The following is a 19,678-nucleotide window of genomic DNA, read 5'->3' on the forward strand; positions in this document are numbered from 1 at the left end:
CTTGTCTGGCAGACTTCCGGGTAGAATTCCTGAGGCACGGTGGGAGCTACAGTGGCCTGTAAGGGGCTCCTCCCCTGGAGAGCCCCTCCCTTCCCTGCAGCCCTGGTCTCTGGGCTTGAGGAAGTTGTCCTGAGGTGACCCTGAGAAGGTCCAGCTGCTGTAGCCAGCCCCTGGGTCAGGCTTGGCCGCTCTGGCAACCCCTTGTGACTGGGACCCGCCCCCCCGGCCTCAGCTAATCCGGCGAGCAGGCTAGGTGCCAGGCCTGGCAGAAGGAGGTGAGTAGAAAGGCCGCGTCCACCTCCGGCCTGGAATCTGCTGGGAATTTACCTTGACGGCTTCCTGCAGCCCGGGCAGGTGCAGGCTGCAGACCGTGCTGCTTCTCAGCTGCAGTGGAGGAGGCAGAGCCCAGGGGACCCTGCCGCCTGCCAGCTGCCGTGGTCCCCAGGGCAGTCCTCATCACCCGCGGCTCCGAGAGCATCGAGCTGCCTGGGGCCTGCGGTGTGACGGGCCACCGATGCCCAGGGCCTCTTCCGAGGTCTGGGTGCCAGGCCTCCAGCCTGGGGAGAGAGTTAAGAGATCAGAAGGAGTTGCCTATTGAGCATGTCCAGGGCTAGGCTGCACCAAGACAGGAGCTGTCTGCTCACAGCCTGAGGCATCGGGCAGTGGACAAAGCCCTTTCACGTCAATTAGCTGATGGGCTTCTCTGTGAGAGAGGGGTCATTGGGGCGGGGGAACTGAGGCCCAGAGGGGGACTCACCCGAAGGTACAGGGGAGAGAGACACAGGCTGGACTCAGCTGAGCTGGCAGTGGTGGAACGTAGCCCCCCCCACAGCCCTTAGTTCTCTGCCCCCTCCCTTCTCATGCTGGCCCCTGGACCTGGGCCCCAGGGCCCCTCAGAGGTGGCGGCTGGTTGTCCCGAGTTGGGTGCTGGAGATGGATACAGCTGGCTGTCTGTGGTGGTGACTTTGTTGCCCGCTGCCTGCGAGGCTTTTGGGGATGGCGTGGACAGCCTTGGTAAATGGCTGAGACCTCTGGCTTCTGGGAGAAGAGACAGCAGCTGAGAACGGAGTTTGCAGCAGACAGGGGTCCTCAGAGGCAGCCTGCACAGGGACCCAGGGTAAGACTCCCCAGCTCTGAGGATGGGGGAAGGCTGCTGCCCTCCAAAGAGATGCTCTGCAGAGGCTAGACAGCAGAAGAGACTATCGAGGATAGCGGTGGTGCTGGGGGGAGGAGGTTTGCAGAGGTATGTGAGTTGGCGGCAGAGAGACAGGGGCATTGTTGAGGAGATAGGGGCTGGGGTCTCCCTCAGTCGCTGTCTTTTCAACATTAATTTATTGCTTTTGATTATAAAAATTATACATTAACGAACATTATAGAAACCAGGGGGGAGAAAGACACTGTCAAAAGGTGGCAATTCCTCATAGCCTCTCCAGGCTGAGGGAGTCCCAGGCACCAGGGGATTGGGTCTCTGGCTGTCTCGCGGGCCTGGGGACCCTCTGCTATAAGCCTGCAGCGTATTGACACCCAGCTCCTGGGCCAGCGTGGCTGGGGTGAGCACTGCCACCGGGCCCCAAGGCCCCACGCGGGGGCGCCTGGCCATCCTTGGGCCTTCATTGCAGGGATCCTTGCGGAGGGTGTGGCCAAAGGGTTAGCCTCCCTGTTCACTCAAGGGAAGGAACTGGACCTTAGCAACTGGGGGGCATGATTCCAGTGGGACCCACTTCTCTGGGTGGGGGATCCAGACAAAGCTTTGGCCGGTTCTTGCTCTCCCTGCTCCCCAGGCATCCTGTTGAATGACATCTATGCCGCCTCCAAGTCTGTAGGTGGAGGGCCTCCTGGCGCAGGTCTGAGGAGTCAATATTGGGCCGGTGGCCCCTGCCTCACTACCCCTTCCTGTCCCAGTACCAGATACCACGAGGAGGAGGGAGAGAGGGAGGAGGACAGGCAGGGGAGCCCGAGGCCACTCGGATGGATCTTTTCTTCCATTCTGTCCACAAAAGCAGTTTTCTAACAGCTTCCTGGAGTTCAAGGGTCCCAACAGGGAACTGGGGGGCAAGGTGGGATGGCAGTGGGGGCCATCGGTCCAGGAGCTTGGCCTCATGGCATATTTGGAAAAAGGCTCCCACTACTGAAACACTGATCTGGTCCTGCAGAAAGAAAAGAGGGTCCAGAGAAGTCAGAGAGTGCTCCAGCTTGCCCAGCGGTCAGGGGTCTCTGGCAGAACCTGCTTTCTCATCCTGTGCTTTTGGCAAAACCTCAGCTTAGGGATGTAGGGGGTGTGGGCAGGGGCTGCTTAGGACAGAGGACTCAGGTTTGACTGGGTTGGGGGTTGGGAGAGGTGGAACTAACCTCTAGGGAGTTGAATGCTACAGACTGGAGTCCAGAGATGCAAGGGTTGGGTCATCCTGAGGACTGAGACAGGTCCCCAGCGCCCCCTACCCAAGATCTCCATGTAGGAGGGGCTGCTGGGAAGAGGGGTACTGTCTGGGCTGCTGGGTAAACTTGTGCTCCACCAGGCCCAGTGGAGCCTGCAATTCCATCCCATATGGGTTGAGCTAAGAGGGCCTCTTGCAGCCTGTCGTGAGGCTACGCCTGCCCAAGGGACTTTTTTTTTTTTTTTTTTTGCTGGGCTTCTGGGCAGGGCGTTTAGCTGGAGCTGTTGTTTGGATGGCAGGCACTTTGTTCTTATTTGGATCGGGTTCACCATGGGGTGGTTTGGACAACTGATGATCCAAAGTCCCCCCACTCCCCTCAGAGTCACCATGTGGATCCTCCTTGGTCTCCTTGGTGGTGGAGCTGGGCCCTGTGATCTTGGAGTTGAAAGGAAGCGATGCCTGTATGTGGCAACTGAATCAGGCACTTGCACACTGCCCCTGGGACCAGGCAACACATTCACTGCACCTACCAGCTCAACCTCAGCGCCCGGGGTCACATCCTCCAGCATGTGGCAGAGGTGGGTCTTCTTACTGGCTCCATCCCAATTTTCCAGCCCCTGGAACTCTTCCTCCCCCACCCTCCCAGGCTTGACCCACCTGGGCCAGCCCTCTTACCCACATCAGCCCTGTGATACAGTTTCCCCGCTTCGGTAGCCTTCCTCCCCCAGCTAAGCCCCTCCGCCCCATATACCTAAGGGATGAGCTCTGAGGGCTGGATGGGTGAATACTGCGTGACCCCAAGTCTTGCCACGTGAGGCTGGAGTAGGAGTGAGGATGCAACCGGAGACCCACCCCCGCAGCCGCTCTGCGCCCGCCCTTCTGCTCGCAGACCAACCCACCTGCAAGCTGGACACGGCAGGGCCACCACGGCTTGTGGCGTGCTGCTCCTCGCACCTCTGCGGCCGAAGGGCCTGCCCGCTTCGCCAGGAGGCAAACTTGCTGGCGTGGAGCTCAGGGAATCCCGCCCCGCCGAGGGCCCCCGCGGAGACTGTCCCCGGGGCGAGCGGGAAGAGGCTGGCGCGGCGGCAACGAGCCCACGTGCTCCGTGGCGGGTCAAGGGTCACTGTTCGGCACTGCGTGTCGGTGGGATGGGGTGAGGGCCTCCCGAGACCGGGCGGTGGAGGCCGGCCTGAGCGCGGCGTCAAGCCTCACGGGGCATCTACAGGCGACGCCCAGGAGGGACCTGCGTGGGCCCGAGAGGTTCTGCGGCTCCCGGGGCCGGGCGTCCGGGCCTGCCCCCCGCGCCGGAGCCGGCTCAGCCACGCGGCTGCAGTGACACCCAGTGGCCGCCGCGGGAAGTGCAGAAGCCGCTCGCTCGGCTCCAGGTACTGGGGTCGGCTCCTCTCGAGGTTCCCACTAGCGGTTCCGAGCGGGCACCCCCGAGGCGAGAAGGTCGCGCTCGGCAGACTGTCCCGGGGGCACTTCCCCTTCGCCTCCCCCAGTTTCCTCCCCTGCAGTCCCCGAGCGCCGGGAGATCCTGCACGGCTGCAGTGCCCGGAAGGGCGGGGCGGGGCGGAGCGGCGGCGCTGGGCTGTGACCCCGGCAGGTTTCACTTCTGGATCCCGCTCGGGGTGGCTGGGAGAGTACGGGGGAGGGAGGGGGCACGTGGGCTTGCCGAGGCCCGGCGCCCGGGATGCTCTCTACTCCAGGGGCTCACGCGACCCACGCCCTCCCCCACTTTCCACCCCCTATTCCCCCCAGTTCTACTCGGCTGTCCCCGGAGCTGGGGCCCCTCCCCAGCCGCCGCCGCCTCCGCCGGGGCTGCCGACCCCCGGAGAGGCCCCGAGCGGCGTGGGCGGCGGGAGGAGCGAGCTGTGAAGCCGCAGGCGGGGGGTTAGGCTGCGGGCTGCGGAGACGCCGAGCTGTTTCTCAGAAGTGCAGCTGCCCCTCCCGTCACACCCCCCTCAGCTCCCACCTCGCGTCGCACCCCTCCCCCCCCCCTCGCCCGGCCTTTGCTTTCCTCGCCCTGGCACCCCAACCCGGGAATCTGGTGTCCGGGTCCACGCAGAATCACCTGAGAGAGGGCCGGCAGCTCTGGCCCAGCCTCAGCCCTCGTATTCAGAGGCTCCCACAATTCCACAAGTGGAGGGGGCAGGAGCCTCTCACTTCCCACTCCTCCCCTCCTGTGCGCCACGAGTGGCATTTCATCTAGCAAGACAGAATGGTTTTTAAAAAAAACGACCGCTTGGGGAAACCGTCGCCCACTATCACCCTATCTTCCCACCCAGTGCCTGAGTTTGGTGGGAAGGGGGGGAAGAGGGAACAGAACTTCCTTCCCCCATTCGTGACTCTGGGGTTAGAGGAAAGATTTGACAGCTGGCTGGACAATCGTGTCCCAGCCAGGCTTACAGTCTCAAAGCAACTTCAGAGATCCTTGACTCCAGGGAAAACTAAGGTCCAGAGAAGGAAAGCAAGGCATTTAGTGTCACCCAGGGAGGCTAGGATTGGAACCCAGGAGTCTAAATCCTCAGCTGGGATCTGCACCGTGTTGCCTCTTGCTTACTCAGACTTCAGAGCTTTGCTGGATTCATTGGCTCTGCCTAATTCTCCCCAACACACACACACACACGTGCACACACACACACACACACACTGAGTTACACGGCTCCCTGGGGACCCACTGTGAAGGTCCGTGCCTGAGAGGGAGGTGGAGGTGCTGAGTGTGTCATTCCAGTGGGGGTGGGGTGGGGATTGAACCGGTGGAAGGACAAGCTTGGGGTTGGAGGCGGCACCTGCCCCCCTAGTTCCCATCCACGGGCCGCCCCCAGGGCTGTGGTTTGTTTGACTAGGCAGCTCTTTGGGGGCCAGGGGGCCTAAGGGGGGAGGCGAGGTGATGGGAAAAGTCTGTTCTGGGGCTTCCTGCCCCCTCACTCCTGGGGAAGGGGGGCAGTTCACATCACCCACAGGCCTTCTAGCCTCCATTCTTTCCACTGTGGTGCTCTTTCCTTGAGTATGTGTGTGTTATTCTGGGGGAAGGTCTGTTATTTTGGGGGAAGGGAGGCAGCTGCTTACTTCACAGGTCAAGATGGAGTTAAAAGACAAAACCGCAACAAATGCAACACCCCGTGTCCTTCAGGGACTTTCCATGACACCTTCCTTCCCCCCTTTCCCCCAAGCCAGGGAGCACCTCCCCAGAGGGCCTCCCCAGCCCAGGTGCAGTGGCTTTTGGCTTTTATGCAAACAACTGTCTGACCCGGGAATGTGTCCTGCTCGAGCACCCCTCAGGCCAGCCCTCAGCCGTTTGGGAGCTTTATCCTCCACTCTTCCTCAGACTCTGGACTCCAGGAGGAATGAGGGCAGGGAGATAGGTCTTTTTCTTCCTGCCTGTCCTCTGGTGGCACCCCAGCCTGTGTGGACGGCCTGGTGTGTTGAATGATGGGGTAGCCGAGAAGAAGGGTGCAGGCGTGGCCCGGCCTCTGCTGCCAGGCCCACCATTTTCTTAAGCATCACATTAGTTCCCAAGAGTAAGGAAAGGCAACTGCTCTCAGGTGGGAAGGAAATCTACTCAGTCCCAGTCCCAGCACAAGCCAGACACCCAGGCTATCCCCAATTCTCATTGGCAAAGGGGATGAGTGTCTCACTGTCTTCCTCTTTTCTCCCTGAGCTGCTCTACTTTGGGAAGACAGTGGAGATGGGAATGGCCACATACCACTCCATCAAAGGCAGAGAGGCTGCTTTGAATGCATTTCATGTTAAAATACAAAGGCAGGGAGCTGTGCCATTCCTCTCCCCTGCCCTTCACATGGAGAATGGAGAACCTGCTGGAAATCCTCAAATAGTCTGAGTGGCACCAGAGGGAGGTGGATGGGACTGAACGTAGAGCAAGCAAAAACTGCCACCACCTTGGCCCCACACTTGCTCATCCTAAAAGTTCAGAAATGTCTTCCACACAAGAGAAAAGGGTGTGTACTTTGGATGAGGTTGAGAAGGCCAGGTCACCTCTCTTTCCTAATATTTCCTGAGAATAGAATATCTTGAAGGTATCAAGACAGAGAGAAAGTTGCCCAATCCAAATGCCATTCTCATGTAAGTTTTCCTCTCCAACACCCTAGGTTTGGGCCTCCAAGTATCTAAAAACAATATTTAAATGTGACTGAGGTCAAAGACTACAATTTGAGTTTCCCAGTGTGGATATTTATGAGACTCCAGAAATGAAAAAGTCAGGATGTGCCTGACATTCAGAAGCATCAGGTGGGAGGGAAGGCAAAGAAGCAGTGAGCAGTGGCTTGGAGTGGGGAGACGCTGCTTGTGTTGATGCTGCTATGCCCAGGTCCCCAATCTCCTCAGGGCCCCTTAGGGAACCAGGCACCAGTGGAACCACAGCCTCTCGTTAGAGGGCTTGGCAGAATACCAGTGGCAGGCTCTGGAGGTATCAAGAGAGAGGCCTTATTTAGGTGATAATTCCATTTACCTTGATACCGGGACTTTACAAAAAAGCCAGAGGGGCTAAATTAATATTCCCAGGGGCCAAATAAAACTTTTCCATTCTCACAGCAGCAAGGACAAATGATAGGCATTGCACAATGACTAATTTTAAACACACCAGTATTTTTATTTTTCAGTATAAAAATCAAACATGATAAACCTTGAAAACTATCAGCGGGGTTTTTGACAAGAGGATGCATTCATTATGGTTCGGGCAAGGGTTAGCATTGCTACATTTCAGAAGCTGTCTTTCTTTAAGCAGTTTTTTACAGAGGAATGGGGCACCTTACAGTGCTCCAAATTATTGTACTTCAGGTAAAATTCTAGAGGCATCAGAACAGACGGTCATAACTGAGCAGGTAGGGCATTTCTGAGAAACTCAGAGGGACGGAGTGGTGTGGTAAGCACAGGCTGTGTCAGACCGCTTGGCCAGGGCTCCCTCCTTCCCTCCCTCCTGGTGGGAAGGCTGCCTGGAGCTCTGTTCTCAACACCTGCCTTGCCCATTCATTCCCCAGAGAAGGGTCATCAATAGACAACACATGTGGTGGGTATGGCAGCCAGAAATTAAAGCAGCAGCTATGGTTTTTCCAGTAGCCAAAATGATCCCTCACCAAAGCTCAGACTTGAGAAACTGAACATGCAAAACCACAGTCTGGGTGAAGGGATGTCTGCTTTATAAATGACCTGCTAGTTCTTTGCAACCCACAGTAATTTGGTTTCTGTGAACCCACAGAAGTAGGCCCACTGAAAAGGGCCTTGTCTGCAAACTTGGAAAAGTCCTTGTATGATGAGTCACTGGAAATGGGATCAGTCATTTTTAAGAAATGGCTGTCCCATTTTCCTACCATGTTAAAATGTTTTCAGTCTTTCAGGAGACAAAGAAGCAAAGCTGCACTTACATTCAGAATATGAAGCAGGCCCCACAGATGTGTTGATAAGGGCTTGAAAGGGAGAGAGTGGGTGGCATTGTGGGGCTGCTCTTCCAGGTTTTTTGGAGTGGAATTGGTGGCGAGATGGACAGTGAAGACCATTTGAGAAGCTCTAAGTTGTTTGGAGGAACTAAGAGGGTGAGGATGCAAAGCTATTCTACTTCACTGGGTCCAACGACATGAAGTTTCTGTAGCATGTGGTTAACTCACAACATATTCTCTATCCTTATGCATTAAAACAACCTGAAATAAAGGGTGTGCTAGTGATCAGTTGCCTCCATGGGCAACTGAACTGCAATTATGGTTCCAGTGTGGTCTTTGAATATTTTTCATGAATTCAAATACAGGCAGAGCAGAGTGAAAAATCAGTAGCCATCCAACATGGTCCCCCTTCCCCCAAAGAAACATGCCCCCATAGGTAGAATTAGATAAAACCTCATAACACCTGTAGGAGGTAGGTACTGTTATGTCCTTACATTTTTAATCAAAACATTAACATTTCAATTTCAAATAGCAGTTATATTGATATTAATGTCTATAGCAGTACACTCTCCTAACATTTGGAGGATACTTGCAGCCAAGTGCTTCAGAGTACAAAAACCTATTTATCAGAAAATTGGCATGACGGTGCACAGACTGTGTGCAGTTTGCTGAAGTTGGAGGTACGGTCTTGTTACTTGACAAGCTCAATCAAGTTTAAAGCACATACTCCTCTTTAGGCTCTTCTGAGCCCAGTCCTTAAAGCCAGCAGCCCCCAATCCTGGGCTTACTGGCCACTGTCACGACCTTCTACCCTTCAGCTTTGGAGAACAGAGTCCTTTTCCTAGGGTGGGGCCCAGGTCTAGCCTAGTTTTCAGGTTAGAACTGTCCTCTTCAGAGGCACTTAAATTCCCAAATCATTCTGGTTTTCTGAACTCTGCCCAGAGCTTCTGAACTATACTTTTTGTTTGAATACAAAAAATAGCTTCTAATTCTTTAGAAAATAAGAGGCATCATTGTATATTTCTTATCTTCTGCTCCTGATGCTATTGTCTGGACCAAAATTTTCAACACTCTCTTTTCTTTCCTTTTTTTTTTTTTAAAGAATTTATTTATTTATTTTTAAGAGGTACTGGGGATTGAACCCAGGACCTCAAACAAGAAAAGCAGATGCTCAACCACTGAACTACATCCACTCCCCAATGAGAGTTAGTTGTTTTGTTTTTAGGAGGTACCAGGGATCAAACCTGGGACCTTGTACATGGGAAGCAGGCGCTCAACTACTTGAGCTACATCTGCTCCTCTTTTCTCTTGTTGAGCTCACAAGCTCTCAGTCTTTGAGTCCTCAGGGATGTCCAAGCTCTTCCACAAATCTTGAGTGGCCTGGTTTTTATACCTCCACTAGGAACCAAAATACCTCCTTCTCAGTGGGCTACACTCGCAAGTTAGAACTTTAAAGAAACACTTCCATTACAGTCTTACCCCGAAGCCCTGGGTGTATATCAGAGGTACTGCTTTCCCCCTGAAAACATTCTCTCTCACATTCAGCAGGTGAGAGAAAACAGAAGAGGCTGAGAGGAGTAAGAATAGTGATACAGATGCTATTTGGAAAAACTTTGTTAATAACACAGTGTTTCAACTGAGTTAAAAGTTTGTGCTTCTAAACATTTCTCTTTGCAAAAGAAATCTAAGGTCATTTTATATCTGGGCCACTGTCTGTATGGGTCTAGCAAAATGTTAAGCACTGTACTGGAAAGGTGAGAGATTTTGTTACTGACAAAATCAGAAGCTAAGTCAGTAACAGCTCAGAAAGGATAACAGAACATCAGATTTGCTAGCTTATCTTTTTCATGGCAAAATATCTTTCTGGGAGAGTGACTTAAGGATCTAAAGACAGATGGATTTATTAATATCTCGTTTTCTCTCCCTCTTTTATGGTTGTGGTGGCAGAGGCAATAGGGGAGATAACTTCTCTTTAGCTCTCTGCCAATATGAAGTACCTGTGCAATACTTCAAATAGTGAGAAGGAACATTTGGAGAGCCAGTTCTCTTAATTTTCTACCCTCACCCCAAATCTGTCACCTTGTTTATAAGATAATTTTTCAAGGGTTTGACTGCTCCTCAGATTGTGGCCTCCTGGTTGTGTGGTGGGAGGCCTGCCTAACCAGAGGGTTGGTGAGAAAAAAGGAGAAGACCTTCAAGGCTCATGCCCACAGGGGCTCTGGAGGAGAAAGTAAATGAGCTGCTGCCAGAAGCTGCTAAAAGGACTTCACTGCCCAATAGGGATAGCTTCTCATCCTGAACCTGTGCTTCTCTCTAGGTAGCTTGCCTAGATTCCCAAACTCTTCCTCAGCTCCCACTTAGGGGAGGGCATTAAGTATAAGGAATGAGTGCATAAGCAAGTGTTTACTTGGATGGCGGTAAACACTGCACACCACCATGGTTCAACTTCAAGATTTAAGAATGAGGAGTTTCCACATATACTTTTTTTTCCTGGAATTGTTGTGCCCCAATCTAGGCTCAGAATGCTACAAAGTAGGTACAGCCCTTGGTGAATGGTTGCCCACCTAAGAAAACTGACCTTAGAGGAGTGGCAATCATTCAGCAAACTGTGAGAAAAGAGGATTATATTTATGAAAACAGTCCCCAGGCTGGTGGAATGAGCCTGAGTTTCACCATCTTGAGATGCAAAAGCTCATCTTATCAGCAAAGGTTTTCCCACTAATCTGGTGGAAATGCTCCCTTTCCTTCCCTAGCTTTCTCGTCTATAATCCCTGCTTCCAATTTTTCCTTCTCTTGTCCCCCCAAGAGTCAATAGGATGTGTGATATTTCAAGAATATAAGCAGCTCCTCTTTCACAATGGGTGTAAGCAATCTGGCATGGCTTGGAGTCTAGTATTACAGGAACAGTAATATACTGAACACTACAACCAAAATACATCTAGTCCTTTAATTGAAATCTCAAACATGTTGGGACTGTTGTCATGGAATTTCATAAAACCTTTTTTTCCTGAGAAGACGCCATGCTATGAAGAAGGATAAGCCATTTGTGCAGTCTGGGGTGGAACATTTAATTACTGGCAGCACATAAATGAGTTGAGTTTGAGCCTAATGCATAAGCCCTTTAGAAATATCAAGGCAGATACATAAAATGCTAATCTCCCAGGAATTTGGGATTCTTGGCTTTGATAGAAATATTCACAAAGCTGACTCTAATTTGTAAATAGGCTCCATGAACTTGTCCCTGGGAGCAGAAGTTATTTTCCCTAATACAAGTTCTTAGGAAGGAAAAAAAAAAAGGCTTTGGCAGGCACTGCAGGCTGCAGGTACCAATTTGTGTGTCCCCTTTGGGACAAGATCAAAATAACTTCCTGCTGTTTTTTGTTCTTCCTCACCATCTTATCCATACTCACAACTCAGTGGTTAAAGGAAAAACTAAATGCACTACCTTTTCACGCCAAAGAAATAAACATACTCATATGCATACTCTTCTGTTTAATACACATAAATTAAAAGGTTTAAAAGATAACTTGGGGTTACGGCATATTCACATAAATTTAAAGCTGGAAGGGACCTTAGAGATACCTAAATCCAACTCTTATTTTACGTTTGAAGAAACTTAGCTTTAAGAGTTAGGTTGATTTGCCTAAAGTCACACAGCTAATTAGTGACAAATATGAAATTAGGAAGCAGGTTTTGTAACCCCTGCTTTAGTGATAATATTATAATTATCACAGGGCTTCTCCTTGACAGTATATCCCTTATTATTAGTGATAAAGATGACTGATACATCTGCAGAACCAAGATAAGACTTCTGGAATCTTGGAATACTATGGCTCCAATTAAAATGGGGAAAAACCTGCCTGATCAAGAAGAACCCATCAGCAGAGGTGCTTCCCTCCTTACCCCATCACAACGCTCAGCTCTGATTTAGGCAGAACTATTCCTCTCCTATGGGCAGGGGGAGATGAAATCATACTGTTTGGATTATTCAATGTTTAAAAAAAAACAACAGTTGGCAAATTTGCTTTGGTTCTGCAGGTCAGTATTCCATAAAGGAGACCAAGAACTTTTAAGTAGCTCTTTGTAACTCCTGTGATGCTCCTAAACCATGCCCCCTCCCCCCAAGACCTCTGTTCTGCTAATTTTAATCAAAGGAAACAGGTGCTGTTGTCCACAGTGGATGACTTTCGGGAGTTTTGATGACGGTCTATACCACTGGCTCTTCTAGTATAGAATTTCTTCTTTAGACGACTAATTTAAACAGAAGCAGCTTTTAATTGGAGATGGGAGGGCAAAGGGTAGAAGCAGAAGTATCATCAGATGACTGCAGTTTATGCCTGAGCCATTGAAAGGGAATAAAGCTGATGCACGGAGAATGGGGTCTTCGGGTACTAGTAACAGATAACCATTTTTGGTTGCTTTTTTCCTTATTCTGAGACTGTAATTTGGGATAAGGAGATTATATCCTAACCCTTCACACCTTTGTGGTAAGTGCGGAAGGGAAAGGCTTCCCAGTGAGGTCAGCTAGTTGGTTCTTCCTCTCTGTGGATCTGAGCGAGTGACCAAAGGCTTTCCCACATATGGCTGATGTATCTCAGCAAGAACGTCTCATGCGGCACTGCCTGGGGATTGTTCTGATTGGCAACAAACTTCAGTGGATGCCCATTCTAGTGCTGCAAGAGATAATGACCAAATACTTCACTGGCTTTTAAATATTATAAAATTCAAATCCTTGATGGGAAAACAAAGGTTTCATGAAAATAATAACATGATAGATCTGCAAACAATTCTCTGGCTGCCCATGAGAACATGACCCATTGGGACTGAAAATGGTATGGAAAGAAGTTTGAAACTGAGTTTGTTTTGGGAGTGATTTGTTAGGTGGGGATATTCATTTTTAGAAGTGAAGTTGAATCCTTAGGGACCATCTCTGGGACCGGATGGTCACTTTGGCATGGCTCTGTGTTCTCCCCTGGCTATGTGAGATGAGAACTCATACCGATCATGGCTCCGATACCCACACATGTTACACTCAAAAGGGTCACGGAAGCCATGGCAACCCATATGAATAGTGAACATCACATAATCCAGGAAGAGGACACGACAGTGGTCACACCGATACACATCCATCACCTCCCCTTCTTTGTTGATCACTTTGATGGAGTCTCTTGGGCAGATGGGCGGAGGCTTGAGAAGTTCATAAGCACGGGGCACCTCCTTCAAGAGAGGCATCCCATTGCGGGCCCGAGGAGGGACCATGTGATTTTGCTGGTAGATGTGATTTGGGCGCTCCTCGTGGTTGCTGTCAGTGTCCGTGGAGTCGTGGCCACTATTGTTGGGTGAGAGGCCTCTTTCAGAAGGCAGGCTCTTCTCAGACAGGTGGATGCTCTTCTTCTCCAGGTCCTGGAGGGCACCATTTGGCATTTCAGCACGGGTGAGGGCCATGGGATATATGCTACTGATAACTGGAACCATCTCTGAGGTGGGAGCAGGTGGTGTCTGGACTAAGGGGCGCAGGGCTTCGGCACCAAGATAGCTGATGGCATTGTTGATGGCTTGGTCCATCATTCGGGTCTGTATCATCTCACTCTCCTTCTCATACATGTAGCTGGAATTATAGTTGATGTCAAAGCAGTGGCGCTTCTCACCTAGAACAAGTGAAAGAAAGCATTACAAAGGAAACACAAAGATAGAAAGTTCTTAAAAGTTATTTTCTGGAGTTCCTAAGAAGAGAGGAAGGATACATTGCCTGCTCAAGAACACCCAGCCCAAGTAAAATGGTCCAATCAGTGCTGAAGTCTCAAGAAACAATGTTTGGCAGCAACATATCTGGACAGGCAAAAGGGAAAAGGGGGGGCAAAAGGGAGGGTCAGAGATGCCATTAGGTTGAGACCACCATGTGCAGGGTGCCCACGCATCTCTGGGACCGAGAGGGGAACCTAGAGAATGAGAAAAAAAGAAGCCAGGGAACACTAGGACGGGGCTTGGAGGGGTAAAGGAGACACCTCTATGTCCAGGAGCGTGGGTGCCCCTGCAGTCCTATTGTTGATGAACTTCTAAAGCACAGTCAACTCCCAAACTCTTTCTGAGTTTGTTATTTTCTGCTTGTAAATAGCCAGAGGGACAGAAGTGCTACAGAGACTGGGGATGCTCAGCGACTTGCCTCGGCAACTTTTTAAATAGTCACAGAAGTAGAGAAAATAGCCTCCAAAACTCCAGCTTAACCACTTCTGAAACACACCAGTCACCAAATTGCCTGAGATTTAAGTAAAAGAGCTTCAAATGTAGAAAGTTTTAGAAAAGCTTTCTTGATGAGAGACCTTTGTCCCTTTCATAAATTGTGTTACTTTCCACTTGCTTGAAAAATGTGTCATTGATACAAATGTGATCATACATATGTGAGAGAGAGGCCATTAAGACCCATCTCACACTTAACTGAAAAAATTTATTTGTGGTCAGCTCTCCTACATCTCATGTCAAACTGATGATTCATTTTGAAAACAGAGTCTAGCCACCTTCAGGACGTGTGGGTTTTGTGTGTTAGAAAACAGGCTCTCTGGCCACAGGAAAGGCAGAAATGGGGTCTGCAGCGATGGCAGGTGTGCTCAGTGGTGAGTGGCCAGTGGAGGGAAGAGAAAGCGTGGAAGATGCTTCAAGTGTTGGAAGTGAGGCCGTTGCTGACACTTTTCATTCTGTTTGCTGAACCATGGCTTCCTCTTCTGGAACATTTCCTAGGCAGGCTCCAAAATGAGTTCGTTATGGAAAGCAATAAATAAAAACAAGGGGAAAAAAGTATTGGAAGAACCAGTTCCTGTTCTTGAGGTTTCTCTAACCTAGTAGGAGAGAAACTAGACCTGTGGATATGGAACCAGAAAAAAATTACGTTAAAAGTTATGAAAGGGCCACTTTGCTATTTGAAAGCCTTTGATTTGATTCCAAATACCATATCTGAGGCATTTAAACATGGGAGGAACATGTCACCTGTTAAAAGAATTGTAAGGCAACATATAGGTAGGGACAAGAAAATTTGGGATGAATTGTATATTTAAGCATTAAGGGAATACAAAAACTTCTATTTAACTAGAATATAGTTAGGTCACTAGAAAGTAAATTGAGGTAAGAAAATGGAAAGCTGAAGATTAATCTCTGCAGAATTGGTAAAAAGGTTGATTGTAAATCTTTGGAAATGAAGAGAAAAGGTGAAAGCACATCATAGTGTTTGTAACTAGCAGTGCTATTATATGGGTATGACAGTGGTTGAAAGGGAAAGCCTAAGGTCATGTATTTTACTAGAAGGAAAGCTAAAAAATGTAACATGGGACTGTATAGCACAGAGAAACCTCATGTGAAATATGAATACAGGTAATACTGCATATATAAAACTATTTTTCTTTGAAACTGAACAAATGTATGTTGATGTTACAAGATGTTAATATCAGGCAAAAATATAACCAAAGCAAAATATGGACAGTAGTGTATAGTAATATATTAATAATCTTCCATTAAGGGTAAAAAACAAAAGGAAATATACTAAGTGAAAGAAACTAGACAAAAGGTACTACATATTATTTACCTTCATCTATACAAAATATAAATATGAAAAAATTAGAAACAGAATAGCACCTATGTATGACAGGAAGCAAAGAGAGAGAGAGAGAGGTGATTATTAAGGAGTAGAGCTTTTTTCTGTCTTTTTGTTTTTTATTACTATTATTATTTGCATCATGAAAATGCTCTAATATAACAACTGAAGTGATGAATGCACAACTGTGTGATTATACCAAATACTACTGATTGTACACTATGGATGTATTGTATGTTTTATTAATATGTATCAATAAAATTGACTTTTTAAAAAAGGATTGGAAGAACCAGTTTCTGTTAAGTTTCTTCAACTGAGTAGGAAAGAAATGAGACCTATGTATATGGAACCAGAGAAAAATTATGTTAAAAGTTGTGAAAGGCCGTTTTGCTATTTGAAAGCCTTTGATTTGATTCTAAATGCCACATCTGAGGCATTTAAACAGGGGAGGAACATGTCACCTGTTAAAAGAATTATAAGGTAACATATAGGTAGGAACAAGAGAGTTTGGTACAAATTATATATTTAAGCATTAAGGGAATGCAAAAACTTCAGGAGTATTTGGAGAAGGAAAGCATTCTTGGAAAACCTGAATTTTGAGAAAGATCTTGCCTGACAGGATTTAAATTTTCAGAGAGATGGAGGACAGTGTAATTGAGGAAGGAGCATGAATAAAGGCAGAGGTGGGAAAAACACAGGACATATACAAGGAATAAGTAAGAGAGTCTGGCCTAAGCTACATCAAGAAGCATGAAATAAAGTTTTTCTCAAACTTCACTTATTCCTTCACATTCTGCAATATCCATACACCAGAGTAGTGCACTGGTATAGAACAGAAGCTCTAGAGTCAGATGGACTGGATTTGATGATGGATCTGTCAATTACTAATTGTGTGACCTTGGGCAAGTAACTTAACCTGCCCAGGCCTCCATGTCCCCATCTAAAATGGGATAATCATTTCTACCTCATGGGCTCATTGGAAAGCACTTAGAACAGTGCTTTGCCTACAGAAAGCACTGGTAAATGTTAGGTGGGGTTTTTATGTTTGAATTGGCTCAATTTTTTAGAAAATAATTTTTTTAAGGAAACTTTGTATCAATAACACAAATGGAAAATCAGAATCACTTGCCGTGATAGAAGGTAACTGAAAAAGACATTTAAACAAACAATTCATTAGATTCTGATTAGATACTTCTGTGTGTAAAGAACTTTGAGCCGAAGGAAGATCTCTCTTTCTCTGTTAAAAATGAAATTGGCCAGTGTGAGATGAGAGTTAAAGACAACTAGCATCAAATTAAGTCTAAACCTTCCTCCTTGGTATAATCAGGAAGATGCAAAGAGAACTAAAAGGGAAAAATTCTTACCATGCCAATGAAGGTTTTTAAATGCCCCAACTGGGTGCTTCCTGGCAGTCTGCATCACACATTTTGGGAAACACTGAGAAAAGATAACATATGGTAGGGCAAAATGATGGGCATTCTGGATGACCAGCCATGGTGTTTGGATTTGAACAAACTATGTGCCCTTGAGCAAAAAAGGCTTGTGGTCAAAATGTTATTTTCAGGATATTAGTGTAAGAGCAATGTGCAAAATGGACCAGAACAGTGAGAAATTGGAGCCAGAAAGAATAAAATAACTAATTAGATGAATTTGTGCTACCGTAAGACCAAGTAAATAGTTTCTAGGTGAAACACTCAGAGGAAAATATGCAAAGAAAAACATCCTGCCTTGGCAACCCAATAATAAGCAAGAGAAAAAGGAAGCCTTTTCCAAAGGGATCAATGGTTTTTACTTTCAACTTCCAGCTTGGATCTCTCTCTGTTCAGGGCCATCTGGGAGAATGGGACTGAGAACACGAAAGCAGCTTACATCACAAGCCTTCCGCCCACTCAAAGTGACAAAGAAATGATGAACTTTGGTTTCTTGGCCTTTTCAAGGTTAATGATAATTTCCCAACGAGGCCAGCTCTCTTGAACTCCCCAAATGCCAGGAGTCTCTGGGTATCTTTTTCTCTTTTCACCTTTTGGAGAGGATTTAGAAAGTTTCTGGAGGTGGGGGGAGGGAAAGCACATCACACACACTGCTTTCATCCTTTCTCCCAGTAGCTTACTTTATTTATCTAGGCCTACAATTTCACCATCTATACCATCTGCAGCATATGTCAAAAACAGCTGAATGCTAAAGTTGTAAGAGGAAAAACATTAAGAGGAAAATAAACCTCTGGATGAGTGGAAATATGTGACTGAGTGCTGTGGTTAACATAGACCATCGTTCATTGTTAAGAAGATGGGAAGCCTCAGATCTTCACGTGCACGCAACCTGCAATCATCAGATCCCCTCATCTCCGTTACGGTAACTTGAACCTTGCAGATGATTATCAGTCACCTGTAGACACGATGACTCAATGTGTATGAAACTCAGCAGGGGTAAGGTACAGTAATTGAAAAGCCAAAAGCTCACGTTTCTTTAGTGACACACTCATAAAAAAGGTTAGTCTAACCACAAGAGGGTAACTGCTTCCAAACCCGCACGGAGCCTCTAGTCCAGCTTCTAGTCAGAATCATATCACACCTTTGAATGATTCATGATACCAGCTTCAGGATGAATTAGAGGTTTTCATCCAGTGAAAATTCAAATGGCAACAGCAAGTCCTAAATTTAGAAACCAAGGCTGCCTGGTTGGGTCATTCTCTACCTGTTATTCTTTTTAAAAATGTCAATCCCTGTTATCTAGGTTTTGGTAATTCTAAACTGAGCAGCTGCCCTACCTGAATTGCTACCACATGATGAGGACATATGATTGTTGGCTTCTAATTGCCAAAATGGATATTCAGAATCATAGACTAGAGATAAAAGGGACCTTAACGAAGCATGTGGAATCAGGCCTCTTATTCAGGGTCAAGGTGACAAGATCCAATACCCTAATCTGTTCACTTTTGGTCTTCATACTTCATAGTATCTACCACCGTACCTTATAAATAGGAAGTCTAGTAATAATAGCTGCTATTTTCTGAGCTCTCACCATATGCCCAGTATTGACCCAGGTACTTCATATATCTCATTTTATCTTCACATCAGCCCTAAAAGGGGTGAATTATCATCTCTTAGTCACATGAAGAATCTAGGGCACAAACACGTCGATCATCTTTCTAAAATCATCTAGTTGGCAAATGGAAAACCAGGATGGAATCCAAGAGCCCATACATCTCAGAAAATGCTGGAGTGTTCACTGCCATTTCCCTGTTGCTACCCTGCCCAGGGCAGCAAAGTCTCACCAATGGCGGTGACTGCAGATTCTCTGCAGGGGGTTCCCATAAGCAATGCAAGAAGAGGCTTAATGGCAGCAACTGAGCTTTGGTCCAAATGCACCAGTACACGCATTCAAGAGAAAGTTATGATGTGCAGAGCTGTTGCGAGGTCTATCGAGTACCTGGTACACATAAGTGCTCAATAAGTGACAGATCTATTATTGTTTTGTTAAATACGTAGCACCATGTTGCCACATTTGGTACTTTGAGAAGTGCAAACATAAGCTTGCAGTCCAAAAGGGGAGATGCAACATTTGCACAATTTCAGTACAAATCAGCATCCCTCAGTGCTATGTGGTAGAACAAAAGGATACAGTAGCCAAGAAAAGGGAGGGAGGAAAAACATGGGACACTTTTCAAATATGCTACACATAATACCGGGCAGATATTAATCTATTTTTTTTTTAGTTTTTTAATTTATTTTTTGTCTTTATTTTTTTTTAATGTTACATTAAAAAAATATGAGGTCCCCATATACCCCCCACCCCCCCTCACCTCACTCCTCCCCCCTAATCTATTCTTTTCTTTAAAATCTCCTTATAATCTGATGTTGTGGTGGGTACAAATACATAACAAAAAGCAAACTATTCAACATGCCAGGAGTGCAGAGGGACAGCAGAAAAGAGAAAAGAACTCAGGGGTGTGAGAATGTGAGCAGTATGTACTGAACAGACCTTTTAAGGGCAGATGTGAGGGAGGGTATTCCAGACAAAGAGAGACAGAAAAAATGATTACATAGAAGTAGAAAAGAACTCATTATGTTTGGTAAGTGATGAATAGTTCATGGCGGCTGAAGCAAGGATTAGGTGGCTGAAATGATAAAATTAGAAAAGGTAAGTTGGAGACTGATGGTGGAAGGCTCAGAAAGCCTAAATAGGTGGTTTGGATTTTATTCCAACAGGGAACCACTGAAAGGTTTTTGAAGAGGGAGGTAAAATGATTAGACCTTTAGAAAAATAACAAGATTCCAGCATTGCAGTAACCATCATGGGATAATACATAGTATTCTGGTTTTAAG

The 19,678-nt window shown here is 47.4% G+C and overlaps 1 protein-coding gene and 1 long non-coding RNA gene across 2 annotated transcripts in view; both read right to left on the reverse strand.

Annotated features, from left to right (window-relative positions):
- Positions 1-6: 6 nt before the first annotated feature.
- LOC139437164 (uncharacterized) lies at positions 7-4,041 on the reverse strand. The gene is made up of 3 exons (XR_011646871.1): positions 3,275-4,041; positions 942-2,147; positions 7-557 (listed from the first exon to the last, which is right to left on the reverse strand). It is a non-coding gene; the product is annotated as an uncharacterized lncRNA (long non-coding RNA).
- Positions 4,042-6,963: 2,922 nt separating this feature from the next.
- Positions 6,964-19,678, reverse strand: part of IKZF3 (IKAROS family zinc finger 3) — a 111,905-nt gene continuing 99,190 nt past the window's right edge. Inside the window, exon 8 of the mRNA XM_058284169.2 lies at positions 6,964-13,419. Within this exon, the coding sequence (XP_058140152.1) occupies positions 12,716-13,419 (704 nt within the window). The 3' untranslated portion in view covers positions 6,964-12,715. The remainder of the gene's footprint in view (positions 13,420-19,678) is intronic.

The sequence above is a fragment of the Dasypus novemcinctus genome, chromosome 21 (assembly GCF_030445035.2).
Source record: "Dasypus novemcinctus isolate mDasNov1 chromosome 21, mDasNov1.1.hap2, whole genome shotgun sequence".
Classification (NCBI taxonomy): Eukaryota; Metazoa; Chordata; class Mammalia; order Cingulata; family Dasypodidae; genus Dasypus; species Dasypus novemcinctus.